This window comes from Populus alba, chromosome 2 (assembly GCF_005239225.2).
Source record: "Populus alba chromosome 2, ASM523922v2, whole genome shotgun sequence".
Lineage (NCBI taxonomy): Eukaryota > Viridiplantae > Streptophyta > Magnoliopsida > Malpighiales > Salicaceae > Populus > Populus alba.
This window is the reverse complement of record NC_133285.1, coordinates 14,461,179-14,482,136: the sequence shown is the minus strand read 5'-3', so window position 1 is coordinate 14,482,136 and position 20,958 is coordinate 14,461,179. Positions and strand designations below refer to the sequence as shown.

The following is a 20,958-nucleotide window of genomic DNA, read 5'->3' as shown; positions in this document are numbered from 1 at the left end:
AAAATATTATTTTAATATATTTTAAAATATAATCAAAACAACCTTAATAACATAGGTCAGGCCCAGCAGACATCGGGGCCTAGGAACCATAATTAATTAAACAGTAATTCAATGCCATTAGCAAAGGGATTAATCATCAGTAGCTCATCAAATTCTCAAATCATCTTGCATGCATGATTGCTACTTTTGGATTTCCCTGAAATTGTAGGAGAGCAATTCCAGCCTGGAGCTTCACTTCCCTGTTTCCTTTTGTTCTTTGAAGCGGAGAACATTAATTCAAATCATCAAATTTAAAGTTTTAAAATTCTTTCTAGATAAGATTTAAATCAGGAATCAATTATTTTGTTTTTTTAAAAAAATAAAATAAATTGACAGTCAGGTTTTAAATGAATTACTAGATTAATCCAGGTTTTTACTGAGTGAACTATTTTTTTTCATTTTTTGTTTTTTTAATTCAAACTGCTTCAAATCACCGATCAACTCAGAATTTCATTCCAGGTGTAGAAACAATGCTTACCATAGATGGAATATTGAATATCGTACCGAAAAACATGTCAATGATTTTTTTTATTTTTTAAAAATTATTTTTAACATCAACACATTAAAAAAATATAAAAAATACAAATTAAATTCAATTTAAAAAACAAATTTAAATTTAAATAAAGTACAGATATAAACGCAGCACCAAACATGCTCTAAGTTCAACAGTCTGGTTGGATTTTTGAGAGACACGTTGCCCCTCCCATGTCACTCTAGCACGTGGCATCATTATTTAAGCACCTTGGAAAATATCGAAATCGAAATTTTTTTGTTCAACAGTTTTTTATTAGTTTGCTTTAATTACTTGACAAGAGGTTGTTTCCTCTTTTTTTTTTCTTTTTTTTTTTTAAAAAAAACAGATTTGACAAAAGCTTTTGTTTAGTAAAAAACTTGGATAAAAACGAAGGGGATGATTGCACTGTTTTTTCATCTTTTTTTCAATCAAGTACATGAATTTTTTTTTTTTTACTTCCACTAGAAATGAGTAAAAAAAATTAAAAAATCAATTAAATTAAAAAAATAACAAAAAAACAGATTAAAATTTTAAAAAAATTAACCGGCTCGATTTTGATTTTAAAAACCTGAAACCGAAAAAATCAAATAAAACAAACTCAAATAAAAACAAAATCAAGAAAAACCGGTTTTTGTGCTGAAAAAACAGTTTTTATGTTAAAAAACCAAACTAAAACCTGCCAGTTTAAACCGATTTTAATTTTAAAAAAACAAATTTAATTTGGTTATTTTTTTTATAAAAACCAAACCAAACAAAAAATAATTACCCCTATCATACACAATCCATCAATTTTTTTGTTATTTGATAACATGTTATTTTTTCTCAAATCACTGTAGATATTCCAACTTTTATTTTATTTCAATCAAGTATATTAACTTTGATTTTTTTTTTTTTTTTATCAAGATGTGCTTGTATTCTTTATTGACATAAAATAAAATTCAATCCAACATTTTTCCTGTTTCGTTAAGTCAAACAAGTCACTCCAACATTTTTTTTATTCTACCAATGCACATGATAATTGATTAATTTGATCTTATATATTAGTCAAATTTCTTATTTTTATTTCAAATATTTTATCATGTACATAAAAAAAATTGACGATAAATTTTTTTTTCAATGTAGTAATAGGGTTTTGATCCGACACAAACTTCATTAATTTAGATTCCATTTGGTAATGTAGAGATGCTTTTATAAAAAATTGTTTTTTTAAATTAAAATTTTTTATTTTTAAATTATTTTAATATATTGATGTAAAAATAAATTTTAAAAATATAAAATATTATTTTAATATATTTATAAAAAAATATATGTAAAAACAATAAACTAAATTCACTATCTTAAATCTATTTTTAAAACTAAAAGCACTACTAACTTATAATTACCCAATAAATTTCAAAAATCACTTTTACTTTTTCCACGGAACATAAAAACAAATTCTCCAAAAATCTACAATCTTTCACAACCATTTCTCTGCTCCGAGCAAATACTCGTTAGGGTTAGGGTTTGGAAAAAAAATGGAACGCAATTGCTGCCATGTACCATTAGCATTCGTCCTAAAACTCTTGAATTTCCTTCAAGCATTTATCGGAATTTCAATAATTATTTACTCATTTTGGATGCTTGATCAATGGAACAACAAAGTCCCCGTCTTTCCACCTTCTGCTCCTTCTCCAGATTCTTCTTTTTCCTCTTCTTCTCTCTTGCTTTTGCCCGGCTCTGAGTCTCACTCGAATCGGGATCTTGTCTTTTCCGATGTGGTTCCTCGGTTTGAAAACGGGCTCGACTTCGACTTGAATTCCTTCCAGCTTCCGGCTCCTTGGTAATTTCGATTTTCTTTCTTAATTTTACTAGTAATTGCTTTGGATTTAATGATTTTTTCGTGTGTGATTTGATTGGTTTGGTTTAGGGTTTTGAATTGCGTGATTTTATGTAATTAATATAAAAGGAAGGATTTTTAATGCTTAGGGTTTTGAATTTTGTGATTTTTTGTAATTAATATAAAAGGAAGGATATTTAATGTTTTTTTTTTTGTTTTTGGTTCCTTGGGAGGCCCGTTAAGCATTGTGCTATACAACGGGGTAGCATAATAATCAATTGAACTAGAGTCACTGGGAATAGAACCTGCTTCACTGAAGGAATTTTAGGCTTGTTGCATTCAGTAGCTTTCGATTTTGGTGAGATTGTTCTCTGCTGTAATTTTATCTTGGATTTTTTTAACTGATTTTTGTGTGTGTGAATCATGAATGATTTTATAAGATTCATATTGTGTGGAATGGCCCGCATGATTTTTTGCATTAATTGTGCTAAATCGTGAGTGTTTTTGTGGTTGTTGTGGCTAAACGTGTGGCATTTGAGGGACCTGCACGGAGGGTGTTAATTCTCTCACTCTCTCTCTCTTTTTTTATGGCAGGTTCATCTACTCTTTTATGGGAGTGGGCGTTATATTGTGTTGCATTACCTTCATCGGCTGTATTGCAGCTGAATCCATTAATGGCTGTTGCCTTTGCTTTGTATCCGACATATATACACCGCACTCTGTTTGTTTATTTCCACTTTTTTTCACTAACAAACGATCTGGAGTTACTTTGAGTTGCTTCAACTTAAAAAAAACATAATTTTTTTTTTTTTTTTTTTTTTTACTTTATACTGGTAAAAGGATCAGACCGAAAATACAAAACACAAAAAAACTTTTACGGTTTCATTATTTTTACGAGTCAAATTGGCAGCCTATAACATATAATTTGTGGTCTGCACTCAACTTGTTTGCCTTGACCTAATCAATTTCAGTACACAATACTCAAAATTGTATTCATTCTGCTAGAAGCAGCCTTGGTTGCATTCATTGCAATTGATCGTCGTTGGGAAAAGGTAATTTATTTTTCTTTTAATAAAGATGCAGGTCGGCAGTTTCATTCCTTTGTACATGTAACTTAAAACTCCTTTGGGTTACTCTGTTACAGGATCTTCCATTTGATCCAACTGGAGAACTGCAGAGCCTTCGTAATTTCGTTGAAGAAAATGTTGATATATGTAAATGGGTTGGCATCACAGTGCTCATAATTCAGGTATGTTCCACAGTGATTTATAAATGAGAACTCTGTCACATCTTTGAAAATAAGTCAGTTCCACAATCATGAGCCAGAAGTGAAGTCTTGCAAATTTAAGATGCAGGTCCTGCTATGTATATATTTTTATTCCGCGAGTTTCAAATTTTGTGCTTTAAAAACTTTAATCACAACTTAAAAAAAAAATGATATGTTACTTGCATGTAAAATGAAGGAGATGAAAACATTATCAAGATCAAAAGATTTTGTGAAACATGTAAAATGAGTTAGTTCCATCGGAAACTAGGTAAACAAATCTAGTCCTTTTTTCCCCCTCAGGTATATTGAAAAATATCTAAATAATCCTAATATCAAGATTGCTTCTTCCTATTGACATGTCTTCTTGTGCCCAGTGGAAACAAGTTAATCATCTGTTTAAATTTAAGTGAAAATTTACTGAAATAAAGAAGACGAGAAAAATATTCAAATGAAATCAGTGGATAATGAGGTGCACAAGGACTGAATTTTGATGCAGGCAGGCTCTCTATCATTTTTCCATGTAATGAATATGAGCAGCTCAATGGCAACCTATCTTTATTGTCCAGACAATTGAGATTTATTTTTGTTTTGCTAAATTTATTGCCATTGGGACCTCCATGATCCTGTCATTTCAATCTGAGACGCTATCTGCCTTCCATACGCTGGCCACCTGAAGCAAAGGAGCTGTAAACTGTGCGCTTTAGAATTTGATGGGATTAACTACTCTTAAAATTATGCATAGTTCATGGATTTTCCTTTGAAATGCATGTCATCCTAGAATCCATCAAGTTACTTAAGAGTGAATATATTTTAATCTTCATTAGTCTTATAAGATTGTATTGTTCTGCCCTTGTAATGGTGCCAGACATCCAGAGTCAAACTGTGAAATCTTTTCCTGGTCAGGGGTGCTAATTCCTACCACTGGTGCCTCATAGATAAACGAGTCAAACATTTGTTAGTGGCCTACTTTCTCCTAGCAAGGTAGAAGTTCTTTGCCCGGAGAAGGGCTGATTGAGAGAAGATATTTTTTTCCAGACTAAGCGTTAAAGAAACCAGAGAGGAAAGGGTGCAATTACTGTAAGAACAACAATATGTGTGTTCTTTTCATTCATACTTGTGCATTCTATATCAATAGCGGGTTGCATGTGAAGCTATAATTCACGGCAATAAAATATAATGGTTCTCCACAGTCAGGAAGTTATCTTGAGGGACCAAAAGTATGAGTCCACCATTAATGAATCTTTTTGTCCAGCCATTTTTAGAAAAGATGAACCCGCTGAATGCCTCAATGACCATGGTTGGGGATCAGTCCCCAACATGCAGCCTGAAACCTGAAGGCCAAGCAAATGGTTTTCAGTGGCTTCTAGAATTAGGTCACTCTGCTTAGTTGTTTTTTTTGTTGAATTTATTTCTTCGAGTATTGGAATTGAAGAACAAGAAAAATTGATTATGCTCTGTGCTGGTATTTAATTTAGTGAGATGCTAGAAATATGATCATATTCTCTAATGTGATTTTTTCTCAACAATTTTTTTTGCATCAACGGAAATGAAAGTGTACTCTAATTGCTATAGGAGATCCAAAGAAGGAAGGCCAACCACTAATAGTTTTGAAGTCAAAAACTGGATGACAATATTCTAGATATCTATTTCTAATAAAGGAAGATATCAATTCTTTTTCACAATATAAATGCCTTTTCACTTGTATATTTTTATAAAGATTCTATATATTTCCTTGATATTTTACTAGGAACCATGGGCATGGAATATTGATGATTTCACAACGGCTTTTTCTAATTCTATATTTGGTATTAATTCCAGGCACTAGCTCTGTTACTAGCAATGATTCTGCGAGCTATGGTTTCCACTCGGAGAAATGAGTTTGGTGAGGATGATTTTGAGAATGTTAGAGGTAGAACTAGGGAGCCACTCCTAAATCAGTCAGGCCAAACATTTAGTCCAGGGACTCATTCAGACATCTGGACCTCACGGATGAGAGAGAAGGTATTTTTCATTTAGACACATTGTACATAAATTGAAAATTCTATAGTTAAGAGCCCACGTTTGGCTTTCTGTTACTTATTTTAATCTGGTTGACTGGCATATATATGCTTAAGTGAAAAGGAGTTGGTTTGCATGATGTTTGGCCAATGTGCTATCACAGTTTTACTTGAGCATATGTTAAGATTTGCAACAACTAATAACAGTTGCCTTGTTGATGACTATGTAAATCAGCTGCTTTTTATAACCATTGGAACTGGGAGCTGTAGCATTGCTAAATGAAATATTGTAGCAGTAATGATTGCTGATAGTAGCTTTGAAAATGTAACTTTCTAGCGGTAATAAGTGCTGATCGTTGAAAGTTCACTAAACCAGGATGAAATCAAAGTGGGCAGTGTTGTTTTATTGATGAGATTTTTTAGCAAACTAATTGCTTTGATTTCGCACTTGCTCTCAAGCAGAGAAGACTGGCTAATAATTGTATTATTATTTTTTTATTGAAACAAAATCCACATTTCGTGTACGTAAAACAACCAGCTATTAAACTTAGTTTTTCTCATATTTTATGTGTTAACCCTTTGTTACTGTATTATTAACTTCACTATTAAAATATAGATATAATATATAAATGATTAGCCTATAAATCATTGGTTATGCTATTCCAATCAATAACATAACATTAATATATAACAGGTTTGTTATATGATTATTTTGTACTTTTATGTAAAAAATGATACAAAAATAAATATTGGATTGGGATGATAAGCAATCATGTAGATTACAAATTAATGTTGTTATGGATATTAAGCTGAATGAGCATCTCAAGGCATTCATGCATTTCGTGCTGAACTGGTCAGCTTTCTTCACATATTTAAAATCTACCTGATTGTTGATTGACCTTCTGATGGCATTCATGCATTTTGTGGTGCAGTATGGGTTGAGCACCGGAGATAAACCCAATCTACTTAATCAGAATGCATCAATGAGCACGAAATCCAAGTAATGAAGATCAGAAAAGTTTCTGTCTCACAAGGTGGGAAGAAGGACACCAAAGTATAGTTTCGTTGTCTCGCCTCTTACTGACGTACATATAATTGCCTTTTAGTTGTTTTTTCTTGAGCTTTTCTGGAGGAAGTTGTGATATGTATAGGTCCTTAGAAGCTCCCTTGCACGTCGATTTGTACTGATTGGGGAAAACATACTTCGTAAGGTAAAAGCTTTTCATTTTGTGTTGCTACTCAGTGTCCTCATGTATGGTTTGTTAATTGTTGTACACATTTGCTGAAATAATACATTGTGTGTTTATTTGATGTGTTAAAAACACCCATGTTATCCTCGCTAGTTATACTCTGTGCTCACCTCAACCATATAATTATAAGCTAAAATGATTAGAGATGTAGAAATTTTTGTAGAACCCTGAATGGGTTGTGCTTATATTTGTTTGGTAGTTTGTTGAGATGTGATTGAAGCTGTGTTCTGTTCTAACTATAATTTTGAAAATGTTTGGTTAATTAATATCCTATAGTTTTGCATTTTGAATAGATCTTACTGAAAATTCTCTATTAAAACCTTGTTTATGAAAAAGCTATAATTTATAGCTTTTTTAGATCTATTTTCTCAAACCGCAATCTCCACAATGCAAAACACAAACTTTTATGCAAGTAGAAGTGTGTTGAGTGGACATATGAAACAGACTTATGGGATCTGCCTGCTGCAAGAAGTGTTTTGGTGGATCCGAGGGATTACGGAAATCTCTTTCTGTAGATTTCATCGTGTCAACATCTATTTCAGAGATCAGAGCCACAGATGCTCCTCTCTCTGCCTCATAGGGACTCCAAACTCTTAATTTATCCACAGCTACCGCTGTAAGTCACGTGATCTGTGCCTGTTCATTAATTTTGTCAAAAAAAAGTTCCTTGTCTTGCATCAAGTTTTTCTCTCTTCACCCTCTCAGAGACTTAAAAGTGTTATTTTCGTAGTATACAATGATATATTCACTCCGTAAATGACCCAAAATATCTTTAATTACATATAATTCTTTTTATAAATAACGATATTAGATGTTGCCTTTATATTTATATTCAGAAACTATATATAGCTATTTAAAAAAAACAAAATGTTTTTTTATTGGAAAATATATTAAAATATAATTTTACATGTTAAACATATTGCTAAAAAAACAAATCAATTTGATAGAAATTTGCTCACTTTCTTTCATCACTAGTAGTTAAATCTGCCGTGATTTGATGAGCTGATCAGAGAAACTTGCAAAATAGATCCTGTATGAGTTCGAGTTCCTAGTTGAAGTAACAAAAAAAACACAAAATTGATCGTTTTTAACAATTCAGTTTCCCCGATTAAACCTGATTGGTATATTACAAAATCATTTTAAAAAACAAAATGATTTTATTTTAATAAAAAAAACAATCTACTCAAACATTGAGTACATTTCTTTACCGAGTCAAGCCAGATCTGACAACTTCGCTATTTTTAATTGAATTTTAATTTGGACTCAGTTACATGTCCATTCTACATTTCAAACAATGATACTCTACAATTTTGATGATAAATTAATTTATAACCTTATCACAAATTTATTGTTGATTTATAGTATAAATGAACACCTCAAGCCAACTTAATCATATCCCTCTTTACCGGATTTAAACGCTAGCATTTATTTAAATAATAAAAGATAAGTAGAAGGGATTGATTCATGAGAGACCACATTAAGAAAATTATGCAGAGAGAATTCTGAGCTTAACAACTCATCTTCAATGGTCAGTAGCAGTACAATTCCACTAAAACCTCACACAAACAGGATGGATGGGGAAGGCTGTAAAGACAGCTTGTTTATCTTCTCTATGGACCATCAGCAGCTATCAAAAAGTGAACTCACATTTGCCAAATAGCACATATTTATTTACTAATTTAGGCACTTACAGGTATTGAACAAATAAGGTGGGTGGGATCCTCGTTGTTGAAATTCAATTACACAAATAGATAGCTTGATGCAATAAATACGGAAAAAAGAGTTAAAAAGCCTCATCACATCCTACCTGCGAAATCAATGACAGTCTCCTCAACAAGTTCATCCAGCAGCTTTCCTTCTATTTCGTTCCGTAAAGTATCAAACTCCACTCTCATCTTATCCATCCACCCTTTCCCTACCACCTCCTTCCTCACCACCATCTCCACCACCAGGCTGTTGCTGTCCCCACTACCATCCCCAGAAGCACGTCTCACATCACTACAAAACCATTCCTTCATCTGAGCCCACACGTATTCAGCTACCATGGGTTGTGCATCCTCTACCAACCTGTTTTGTACCCCACTGCTCGTCATAGCCCTTGTGCTCCTGTCTGATCCATGACCTGTGATTTCAACAAGTGCTGCATTCACACAGTCAAATACAAGTTTCTGATTTGATCGTCTCTGCCTTCGCTTTGCCTCGTGCAAAAGCTCCTTGTCATTTGGATTAGCGTATTTGTCTCTTAATGATGGGTCCAATGGGCTTTCAGGTGAATGCCATCTGGAAAAAAATGAATCTAATTGCACTTCGCAATCAAGGCCAGCTGCTGTTAGTAGAGTGTGGACAAAGGAAAACCAGTACTTTTCATCTGCCTCAGCACCCAAGGAGACTGGAGAGGGAGAGGGTTTTAGTGGATAAGAACTAGCTGTCTCCGCACAAGAATTATCCCATGTTAGGGTTCGAGCTACTGATTCTATAGGTGGTGATTTACCAATCAAGTTAGACTTAAGAGGCACCTCTATTCCTGCATTAAAGAAAAAATTCATATGATCTGACTAGGAACTTGGCAAGTGTACAGGAAATTTCTCAAAAGTTCCTAAAATGGAATATTTACCCCTATAATCTGGCTTCTGTATCAAGCCAGAAGCCTCCAGAATTGTGCTGTCATCCTCTTCAAATGGGGGTTCTAAAACTGAGATCGGACTTGGCTGATCCTGATTCTCATTCATATTCCCAGGCACCACAGACTTTGTTACAGACAGCCCTCCCTGCAAAAAGTTGTAAAATGAATATCAGATCAACAGACATTTAGAAAGAAAGAAATGATATTCGACTGGAAGTGGCAACTGGGAAGTATTTATCCAGAAAAAAATGTATTATGACAGTGCTGCATTGCTTAAAATAGGATCATGTAAAAAATGAAGATGTGTTCCATATTACACGGCAGAGTACAGGCTACAGACTGTAAGACTTGTACTGTTTCATTTAAACATTATCAAAATTGATGCATTACGCACCAACCCAAACTCATTTTCCTAGCCCCACATGATGACTTGATTTGTACTGTCCAACCCCATAGCGATTAATCAACAAACTGTAAGAGGTAGGAAGTACAGGCTGGGATTTGACAATGGTAGTTAGGAAATACAGTAGTCATGTCTCTCGATCATGTTTCCATAAATTATCAACTGTAGACAAACCTTTTGATTTAATAACAACAGCAGCATGCATGATTAAAAGAGAACAAAAAACAGAGCAAAAGGACAAAAAGAAGATAGAACTACCTCATGAGAAACAATGTCTTGTTTTGTTTCCATGCAGATAAAATCTGGATAGGTATGTATGCCTGCTGACGCATGTAAGCCATGAGATGAACACTTTTCATGGCCAGAGTCATTAGTACATTGAGCTGCACCATCACTAACTATTTCAGTCAGAGGAATTGGTAAACAAGGGGTTTCCAGGATGGCAGACTGAAATTCATCTTTAGATTGACATGCAACAGATTTATCTTTACTTGGTTTCTTGTTCCTCGAGAAAAATAAACTAGAAACTTTCCCCTTCAGAGAAGATTTCACGGTCTTTGCCTTTGTCAGATCCTTTGGAACTTCAGTTTTGCCAGCATCAGGGGGTGAAACTTCAACATTGGGTGTAGCACCATGCACTGTGGTAGAGACAGGCAAAGACTTGGACCTTAGAAGAGTTCTAGGAGAATCAGCCATGCCATCTTCCTTATTTAAATGACTAGTGATGCAAGAGGTAGATCCTCTTGGTTGTTGTTCCTTAATACTATCCTCTTCCTCAGCTCTCATAAATTTCTTAGTATCTGAAAGCGCAAGCATCTCCCCCAAAGTGCTAGAGCTTCTCCGGGCATTTTTTTGCTCCAGAGCTCTCCCATTTGATGCCATCATGGCCCATCTTTCAGAAAGTCGCTTCTTTGCTTCTCTGCAAACAGATGACTCTGGAGAACAAGATGCACGGCTGAAGGAGGAAGTGGAGTAGGGGCTATCAAACCTATTGATGTAATCCCATGAATGTCTAGAAGTTGGTGACATGATTTCCGTATCACTTAGATTTTCCACTGCATAGTCATTTACTGATTTGTTAAATGAACTGTCATCACCAGTGTAGCCATTGGAATACACGGAAGAAAGAAGAGTTTCATCCCTCCGGTGGCCCATCAGGTTTTCACGCATGGTCCGAGTGATCAACTTTGCCACCTCTCTTGGTTCCTGACCCTTAACATCTTCAGGTTCATCATAAAAATCTTCACCATGTAACATTCTTGGTGGTGATGAGGGTGGTGATACCAGAGCCTTGATGTCATGGATCTTCCCAGGGCTAGGTTTCAATACTACTATTCGAGTTGGTTGAGCAGGAGGATATTCAACAATCTTCTCATTGGAAAAGGCAGGAGAATATCCAAGATTGCTTTCCCACCCAGTAGCTTGCCCAGTATGTGCCTGTTGCTTTGTAGGTTTATCACTCTTCTTCCCTGACCCAGCAAACCTTTCATTATCAACCACCTTAGAAGGCCTGAGAACTGTGATGTGCTTTGTCTCAGGAGATGGAGGCATAGATTGCATGTCATGCAGATGTTGAGAGAACAATGAATTTGGTTCCTGCAGAAACTTGAGGAATAAATCTTTATTGGAACTTAACACTTCAAGTGCATCTTGGAATTCCTTGGACTGGCGGCCCTTTTCATCTGTTGACAGACGTTTTGCTTCCATGAATTTCTGGCGAACAAGAGCCATCTTTCTTGTATTTTCATTTTCATTGTGATTTCGTTTTTGAGGTGAACTGTGTCTCACCATTGTCTGTTGGGATTGCTGCCAGATTTCATAGACATCTTTGTATTCACTTTGCTCTTGGCACAGGTGACCTTCACTAGGCATCTGCTTGTCCAAACAACTATGATCTTCATCCCAAGACTCCACAAATATCCCAGAGTGACTTAAAGAACGCCTCGAATAATCTCTAGAGTGGCTTCTTTGTGCAGCAGCTGCAACAGGCTGCTGGTGAGGGAGGGTATCAAGTCCCATCAACTTGGCAACCAAATTGGGTGGATTATGCTTAGATTCCACTTCTTTGGACATTTCTTGGGCAATGAGTGTCTTCATAGGTGTTGCATTTGCTTTCTTATTCAAGGAGCTTCTCCTTAACTCGGATACAATCTGCAGACCATACATAGATCAGTACACACTATATTGTAGTATCCTATAATGCAGGTGTGAGAAATGCAGACAAGTTCTGCAAAGAATCTCTCCTTTCACTGGACTATGGTCAGTATTACAAATAAACAATTTCCAATAGTTTACCATTTTATCCTCAACCTGATCTCCAAAGGGTACACTTAACATCCTTGCCACATCTGATTGACTCCTTGAGATTGAAGAACCTGCCAAACCACCATCTCCATGTCAGCAACAGTTGGCTTGACATAATATAATGCAAGATGCACCACCAACAATAATAGAAAAATAAACAGCCACCATTAATCCTACACAGGACAAGTTAGGAAGGATCTGCTCCTACGTAAAATAAAACAGGCATTCAGACCCAGTCAGGCCAGAAAGGTAATTATTCCTAACCATCTCCTGCAAACAAGTTAAAATGTAATGTGTTCCGGTGGTGCATGTAGGAGCTCCGAATTGAGTTAAGCAAACCAGAAGAGGCAAATCGAGATTCTGTGATGGCTGGAAAAGACAGAATGCCCACAAAAGCAGACAACAACAGATGCAAAACATGCTAGATGACTCATTTATATTTGCTTAAACACCCTGAATAACAAAACCGTAACAACAGATGACTGAAGCTGTTTGAATCAGCAAATTGCGAAGCAGTTAAAAAAATTAAAATCAACACCTACTAAAGCCAGGCAACAGCTGCTTGTCACGGAAACGAGAATCTCAACTACAGAATTTCAAGCAAGAACAATTTGGACAAAATAATCACCATCGTGATGTGGCTTATCTGTGAGCAGCCTGTTTCCAGCGACCCCGTTGCTTAAATCAAAAAGATTCACCATCCTGCCCAAGCATCCTGGAAACGGTTTCTCTATTTTCTGACCCTTTCTGTACTGCATCCCGTTCATCTCAACACCTACTGTAAAACACAATTCATCAGATCAATTGCCAGTTTAGCACCTCGTGAAAAAACAGAAACTCCAACTCTAAAACAAGACATCTGTTCAGAGACACAGAAAAGCACAGAGAGAAACAACATACTGCTAAAATGATTGCATTAACAGATTAAAGGGGAAAAAAAAAGTGAGGTTTCTAAAAAGTTAAACAGAAACCCCAAATCTTATTATTGTCAATGATTGCATAGGAAAGACACGACATGGAAATTACATAGGAAAGACAGGACATGAAGAAAGTAGCTTCTCCAAATCAGGCAAAACCCTCTGCAGACTTAGATCAATCAGAACCAAATGACATCCGTTTTATCAAAACTTGAACTCACTACTACCTACCCTTCCCCTTCTTATCCCTCTTTCTGCAGAAGTATGAGAGCTCAGAAGATACCACTAATGATTTGGATTTTGCAGTGAAAGAAAAGGAAATGGGCACGAGAATCAAGTAAATCAATAAAAGAAACCGCTTGTTAAGAAAGTAAAAGAATCTAAGCAAATCAACACAAAGAAGCCACCTTGATTTAAGAGAAAAGCAAACCAAAAGGACAGCTCTCTTTTACTGCAAACAATATTCCCTATTCCCATGTTCTGTCAATTTCTCCCATCAGTAACAAAAACAAAACAAAACCCATTTTTGTTTTGAAAAAAGTAGTGAAGAACCCAATTCATTCAAAAAAAATTGAAATTCAGTCAAAATTTTTGAAAAGGTATAGGTTTTAAAGCTAATCAGCTTCCAAAAAAGCTTTACAGAGTCCATCCTTTGCAGCCATTTTTTTTACAGAGCCGGAAAAGAAGAGCAAAGGGAGTTAAGAGAAAAGGAGAGATCGGAGAAAGGGAGGAAAAAGTAGAGAGGCGATGAACAGAAAAAAGTGATTGTGTGCTCTAAAAGAGCAGCAGCTTACACAATATAGAAAGAAAGTTCTTTAGAGAGAGGCAGAGATAGAGACCTGGCAGACGGAATCTGACATTCCGGTGGAATGTGACCGGAGATTCGCGCTGTAGAGCAAGGATGATGTCACAGGCACAGGCACAGCGTGTGCTTTCAGCAGAGAGAAGAAAGAGACTTTGGTGTTTTGTTTTTTAGTTCACCGACTAGGAAGTGAGAGAGAAGGAAGGAAGTGTCGGACTTGAACTGGTTTCCTTAATTCTGATTTATTTACGTGTTTCGATTACGAGTTGGTTAACGTTCGATTTTACTTCGAAAATGTTTTTTTTTTCATTTTTAGAATAAAATAAATATTAAAAATAAGCTAACAAAAAATATTTTTAGCTAATCTAAAAGAATATATATATATATATATTAATCTCGTGGCTAATAAAAAAAAATACTTTTCCAAGCATTATTAATTTACAATATGATAACAATCTTCATTATATGGCTATTTCATATCACAGATATTATAACTTTTCTCGTATTAATTTTTAATAGAGGTGAAAAATAAAGAATCTACAGGACTACCCTTCTTATTCCTTTTTTCTCTATTTTAATGATTTTTTTCTTTTGATATGGAACATTGATTTTTAGTCCTTCTTGTGTTAATTTGTAAAATTATTGCATGCTAATTAATGAATTACCCTAGCTATTTGATTCGTAAAATGATGGTTAATACTTAATACAGTAAAACCAGAAAAAAAATTAATATATTAATTAATACAGTAACAAATATCTAATACATGTTAATTAAAAATGCTTGAGCGAAAATAAACTAGACCAGAAGAGAAGAAAAAAATGCTCTTTATCTATAAAATTCGATCATGGAACAAACAAAAAAAAGTATACTATTAATTATTGTCAATCATTAGCTTTTTTTTCAGTAATCTTTAATGCAGTAGGTTTTTCCTTTTCTATTTATCATATTTACAATATAAGCATAAAAGTGATCAAATTGGAGTGATAATTTTTTATTTAATTTGATTTTTTTAAAAAAAATAATAATTAAATTGAAATTTTAAAAAAATAAACTAAAACAAATTTAAACGACCAGTTCGATTCGGTTTTTTAAAACAAAAACCGGTTCAAACTGGTTTGGTTAGGTTGTTTTGGTTTGACTCAGGTTTATTCAGGATTTTTTCTTTTAGGTTTGGTTCGGTTTTTTCAGTTTCAATCTTGTAAAAACCAAAATCAAACCAGTTAGTTTTTTTAAAATTTTAATCAATTTTTTTTTTTACAAATTAATTTTTTCAGTTATTTTTTTTTTTATTTTCCTGGTTTTTTTTCACACCTAGTCAAATCCAATATATATATTTACTACCTAATTTGAAGTATTGTCATTCGAAAATTTTCCAAGGAAAATAATCATATCAAACTTTTATTTTAGGAGAATGAATCTATTTAAAACAATTATTAAAATTTAACTCACATCACAGCTTTAACAATCAATTATTAAATTAACAAGTTGATGTAGATGTATATATTTTTGAAAAATATTTAGAAAAAAAATGATATTATTTTTTAAAAATATTAATTAAGTTACAGGTGTTTGTTTAAAAAATGTAGTTTTTGTTGCTTTTCAAAGTGTTTTTCACTTGGAAATGCATCAAAATAATATATTTTTATTTTTGAAAAATTATTTTTGATATAAACGCATTAAAATAATCTATATATTTTTGAAAAATATTTAGAAAAAAAATGATATTATTTTTTAAAAATATTAATTAAGTTACAGGTGTTTGTTTAAAAGTGTGGTCGTGATTGCTTTTCAAAATGTTTTTTACTTGGAAATGCATCAAAATAATATATTTTTTTATTTTAAAAAAATTATTTTTGATATAAGCGCATTAAAATAATCTAAAAAAACAAAAAAAATATTAATTTAAAACAAAAAAAATTTAAAAATACTTTTAGAACATAAAAATAAACTCCCCGCATGTTTAAATATTTATTTTTTCTGTTTATAATCTTTACAGTACAAGCACAGTGGATCAAATCTAATACCTATGCTACCTAGTTTGAAATATTTTCAAGAAATTTAAAATCAAATTTTTTTTAGGGAAATATTAAGATCAAACTCTTTTAACTAGGAGAATAAATCTATTTAAAATTAAACCCTAAAAGAATGCAAGTACGTGATATTTGCAATTCAAATTGAACAGTAGTTATAATAATAACCTCCACGTTCGTGTAATGTTAGCAATGATTTGGGAGACATCAAAGGATAAGATGCAACGGGAAAAAAATCACTGAAAGGTGAAAACATGGAGGATATTATGAGTACATTCACTGCCTTTGCTGCAAAAAAGAAATGTGACTCCATGATTGAGCTCTGTGGCCATTAGAGGCTCTCTTGCATTCAAATTTTGGCTCTTGCATGCATGCCCTTCATTTCTTGTTCTTGACATGACAAGAAGAGGAGCCCGCAATGTTCATCATAGACAAGACTCAATCCATCCTTGTAAGAAAGAATGATTTGATTTGTATTTGAAATTGTGTTTGATTATATTTTAAAAGTATGTTTAACTTTAAAAAAAATATTAGATTGGATTTTTTTATTATTTTTTGATGATATTGATGTGTTGATATTAAAAATAATATATATGTAATAATTATTTTAATGTATTTTAAAGTGAGAAGCATTTTTTAAAAAAATCTTGGTTAATAAAAGTTTTTACGGTAATAATTTAAAAAAGCAACTTTTAAAAAAAGCTATTGATTTTGTATTTGAAATTGTGTTTGATTATGAGGCTATTTGGCACTGCGGTCCAAACAGCTTTTTGCAAAAATTCAATTTTTTTTTTTTGTTAAAATTGAATTCGGTTTGTACTTTCTGGATCGTTTTGATGTGCTGATATTAAAAATGATTTTTAAAAAATAAAAAAACATTATTGGCATGCTTTTCGGCACGAAAAGCTATTTGAAAAGCAACCGCTACCACACTCTCAAACACCCTCTATATTTTAAAAGTGTGTTTAACTTAAAAAAACATCAAATTGAATTTTTTTATTATGTTTTGATGATTTTGATACATTGATATTAAAAACAAAAATATATATATATATATATATATATATATATAAAAGAAAAAATAATCACTTTGATGTATTTTCAAGTGAGAATTATTTTTTAAAAATTTTTGGCCCATAATAGTTTTTACAGTAATAATTTAAAAAGGCAAGTTTTAAAAAAAGTTATAAATTATAATTTTTTTAAATACAAGTTGTTATTATAATTCTAAATAAAAAATAAATTTAAAGAATGAAAACTAAAAAACTTTTTAAGTCGTGGTTAGTTTAATACAAAAGGGAGCCCTTAGGGCACATTTTTATTCACACCACATTTATTCTTCAAACATGTAATTTATGGTGAACATTTATTTCTTTTATTGAATTGAATTAATATCTATCCTACCAGTAACCAGTGTCTACAGGGAAAGCAACTTTTTCATTAATTTCTTTTCTTTTTGGCCCCATACCAAATTAATTAATGAATGCCATCTTATTATTTTATTATGAAGTAACAAATCCCAATTCACTTCATATGATTTAATAATGTGTATTTTGTATAGTTACGGGGAGATCTTGAGTAATTATCCAAGATTTCCACGTACTAGGCGGTTTTGATCCGACCATTGATTCCCAAAAACCATTCAAATTCAATTGTAAACCTAGGAGGAAGGAAAAATAATGGTGATTGGAAATAGGATAGTAATTGTAGTTTAAAAATATATTAAAATAATTTTTTTTTAAAAAAAAATTATTTTTGACATCAACACTTTAAAAGAATATGAAAATATAATAATATTATTTTTTTAAAAAAATAAACTATTAAAAAACACGATTTCAACTACGTTGATAAACACATCCATGGTCAGCAATGCTTCCAACGACTCAATGTGTTTGGAAATGTAATTATAGTTGCTTTTGAAAGTATTTTTTAATTAAAAAAAATGCATTAAAATAATGTTTTTTTTTTTTTACAAAAATTATTTTTGATATCAATACATCAAAATGATTTGAAAATATTATAAAAATATTAATTTAAAATAAAAAAAATAAATTTTTTTAAAATATTTTTAAAACATAAAAAAAATAAGGGAAAAGTTGTGATCGGAAGGTTGAATCTTACTGAAATTTTTCCACATCGTTCCACCTACCATGTTCCCTGCTTTCCTGGCCCGGAGGATACTTCTGATGATGGGGAAAAAAATACATGTAGTCGTGATAATTATTTATTAATAAAACATCAACTCGTCTCCTCGAGGACAAACTTCTTAATTGTCATGCATAAACAAGTATTTTAAGTTGCTCTTAACTTGTGGGTTTTGTAGTTTTCCCTCCTCGGGTCACAAGAGGATGAGATTCTCCATTTTTCTTTTCCATCCGGCGAGGACGACGACAAAAGAGGATGCTCCTCTCCATGTATAAATAATAATATATCCCACCTAAAAATAATATGCAAATGTGTTAACAAATTCAACTGCGTGTAATGTTTCCAATATAAAACTTAAAATAATTGAATTTTATAATAAACTTTATGTTAGTTGAGCATTCATGGGGTTACATCAATAATTAAGAAGTTGTTGCCTATGGTATGGTTGGCTCATTTTCCATTAGTCTTGGCATTAACTAGATTTGTTAACTATGACCCTCCGTGGGCTGAGTATGTCGCTAGTAAAACATGCTAGGTTAAAAATAATTCAAGTCACGAGTAGTTGATTTAATTGATAATTTAAATAATATAAAAAAAAATAAAACAACAATAATTAAATTGACAAACAAAAATAACAAAGAAAAAAATTTAAAAAGAATAGACTTGACTTAGCCTATCTGGATTATGAAACAACCTAATACTAACTTAATAGAAGACAACTCACAAAAAATAACAAACAAAACTCCAAAATAAGAAGAAAAAAAATATCATCTTTAAAAAAAGAAAAAAAAATCCAGGTGAACCTCCTAAACTTGGTTTAATCTATAAAACTTACAACTCATTAAATCCTAAACCCGGCTTCAATCAAGAGGCTTAACTCTCAACCATTTTAATTTTGAATGCTAAAATAATTAAAAAATATTAATAAAAAAATATGGGATCGAACTGAAGGATTTTTAAGGGGTGGAGTGCTTGGTTGTAATTTGCGTGTTGGCTTGTAAAAGCAAAAAAAAAAAAAAAACAACAAAAGAATGATAATAAAATTCGAGAGAGAAAAAAACCTAAGAAAAATTTTAAAAAATATATAGTTTTTAAAATGATTCCAAACAAAATAAATCTTAATTAAAAAAATAAGGATCAAATTTAAAAGATAAAAAATTATAGGAGTGAAATTGAAAAAAAAAAAATATAATTTTGATAGATTATTTATAGATTAACAAATAGTATGGATGAAATTGAAAAAAATTATAGAATGCTAGCTATACATAATCAAACTGCAAAAAACAAAACTAAAAAAAAATGGATAAAAAAAATAGAAAACATCAACTTAAAAAAAGAGAGAAAAATACTAAGAAAACACAGGCAAACCTCTTAAATCTAATATAATCTTTAAAACCTACAACTTGTGAGATCCTGAACCTGAAGTTCAATTAAGAAACTTAACTCTTAACAAATTTAATTTTTGAATTATAAAATCATGGAAAAAAATTAATAAAAAACTTGCAAAAGAAAAAAAAAATAATGGAGATAAAATTTGATAAAAAAAACCCAAAAATGATGAAATTTCTAAGGAAAAATTAAAAAAAAAAAGATCCCAAATAAAATAAATAACAATTAAAAGAAAAGATGACCAAATTTAAAATATAAAAAATCACATGGAATAAAATTGAAAAATATTTGTAATTTGATAGATTATTTATAGATTAAAAAATAGCAGGGTGAAATTGAAAAAAAAAAATATAATGTGATAGATTATGTGTGTGTGTGTGTGTGTGTATATTAAAAAATGGTAGGTATGAAATTAATAAACATTTGTAATTTTATAGTTTATTCTAAAATTAAAAAAAAATAGTGAAAAAAGATAGAGACCAAATGTGAAGGAGATAAAAATTAAAGGGATTGCTCTGAAATTTTGCAAGGGTGGCGCAAGTTTCAAGGTGGAGAAATAGAAGAATAAGGAGAAAAAAACGGTCTCCAACACCAAACCAACAACGCTTCTAATACACGCATCTTACCACCGTGTAAATAACACTGAGATCGTCCAAAAGCCTCCCTATAAAGCGATGTTTGATGATCGAATGGCCTTGCACGAGCTGACTAAATGACACGAGAATCGTCCAAACGCTGGTGCATGCGTTGCAAACACCAACAAGTTTTTTTCAAAATGATACATATATGATAATTACAATAACACCATTGAGCAACCTCAAAATCTACAACAAAAACCAATCTAAAATGACCCTGAAGGGATTCAAACTAGTGATCATTGGATTAGTTGAAGTATGCGCAAGCTGACACGAACACCCATATTAATTTAATAAAAGTTTGGTAATAGTTAATTTTTAGAGTGTTTTTTATTTGAAAATATATTAAAATAATATATTTTTTATTTTTAAAAAATTATTTTTAATATCAATATATCAAAACCATTTAAAAATATTATTATTTTAAAAAAAAAAATTAATAAAAACACATTAAATTGCAAACCTTTGCGGGGTCTCACTATTGCATGGTGCAGAATTGCAGCCTACAGTGGTGACCACCTACCAAGAAATGTTGACGATAAATTTAAGTGGTGACGCTGACATCAACCGTATAAACTGAGAGGTGGGATCTTTAGGCATTTATAGACGGTAGGCGAGATAGCTAGCTAGAAACCTACCACCACCCACTATCATTACCCTTACATAATAAAATATTCCTTGCCCTAAATTAATGCTGAGGGCATCCCTTGATATCAGCTTATCCAATATCTTTTAATTTCATGAAAAAAAAAAAAAAAAAACAGAGAGAGAGAGAGAGAGACATGAATGAATTAAAATCCAGCATTGAGTATATTATATGTGTACA

General features: G+C 32.1%; 2 protein-coding genes across 4 annotated transcripts; one reads left to right on the top strand and one right to left on the bottom strand.

The window, feature by feature from the left end:
• Positions 1-1,954: 1,954 nt before the first annotated feature.
• Positions 1,955-6,955, top strand: LOC118049989 (tetraspanin-20). The gene is made up of 6 exons (XM_035060184.2): positions 1,955-2,372; positions 2,964-3,063; positions 3,341-3,421; positions 3,514-3,618; positions 5,455-5,637; positions 6,566-6,955. Exons 1-6 carry the CDS (start codon positions 2,068-2,070, stop codon positions 6,635-6,637), a joined length of 846 nt encoding a protein of 281 aa, XP_034916075.1. The 5' UTR covers positions 1,955-2,067; the 3' UTR covers positions 6,638-6,955.
• Positions 6,956-8,511: 1,556 nt separating this feature from the next.
• Positions 8,512-14,136, bottom strand: LOC118049990 (uncharacterized). 3 transcript variants are annotated; one of them, XM_035060186.2, is made up of 6 exons: positions 13,970-14,136; positions 12,842-12,991; positions 12,205-12,284; positions 10,168-12,060; positions 9,498-9,651; positions 8,512-9,407 (listed from the first exon to the last, which is right to left on the bottom strand). In XM_035060186.2, the coding sequence occupies exons 2-6, from the start codon at positions 12,978-12,980 to the stop codon at positions 8,680-8,682; spliced, it is 2,994 nt and encodes a 997-aa protein (XP_034916077.1). In that variant the 5' UTR covers positions 12,981-12,991; positions 13,970-14,136; the 3' UTR covers positions 8,512-8,679. The 3 variants fall into 3 exon arrangements, with proteins under 3 accessions (XP_034916077.1, XP_034916076.1, XP_034916078.1); XM_035060185.2 differs by having other exon boundaries at positions 12,842-12,988; XM_035060187.2 differs by lacking the exons at positions 12,842-12,991; positions 13,970-14,136 and adding an exon at positions 12,752-12,792.
• Between the last annotated feature and the right edge of the window lie 6,822 nt (positions 14,137-20,958).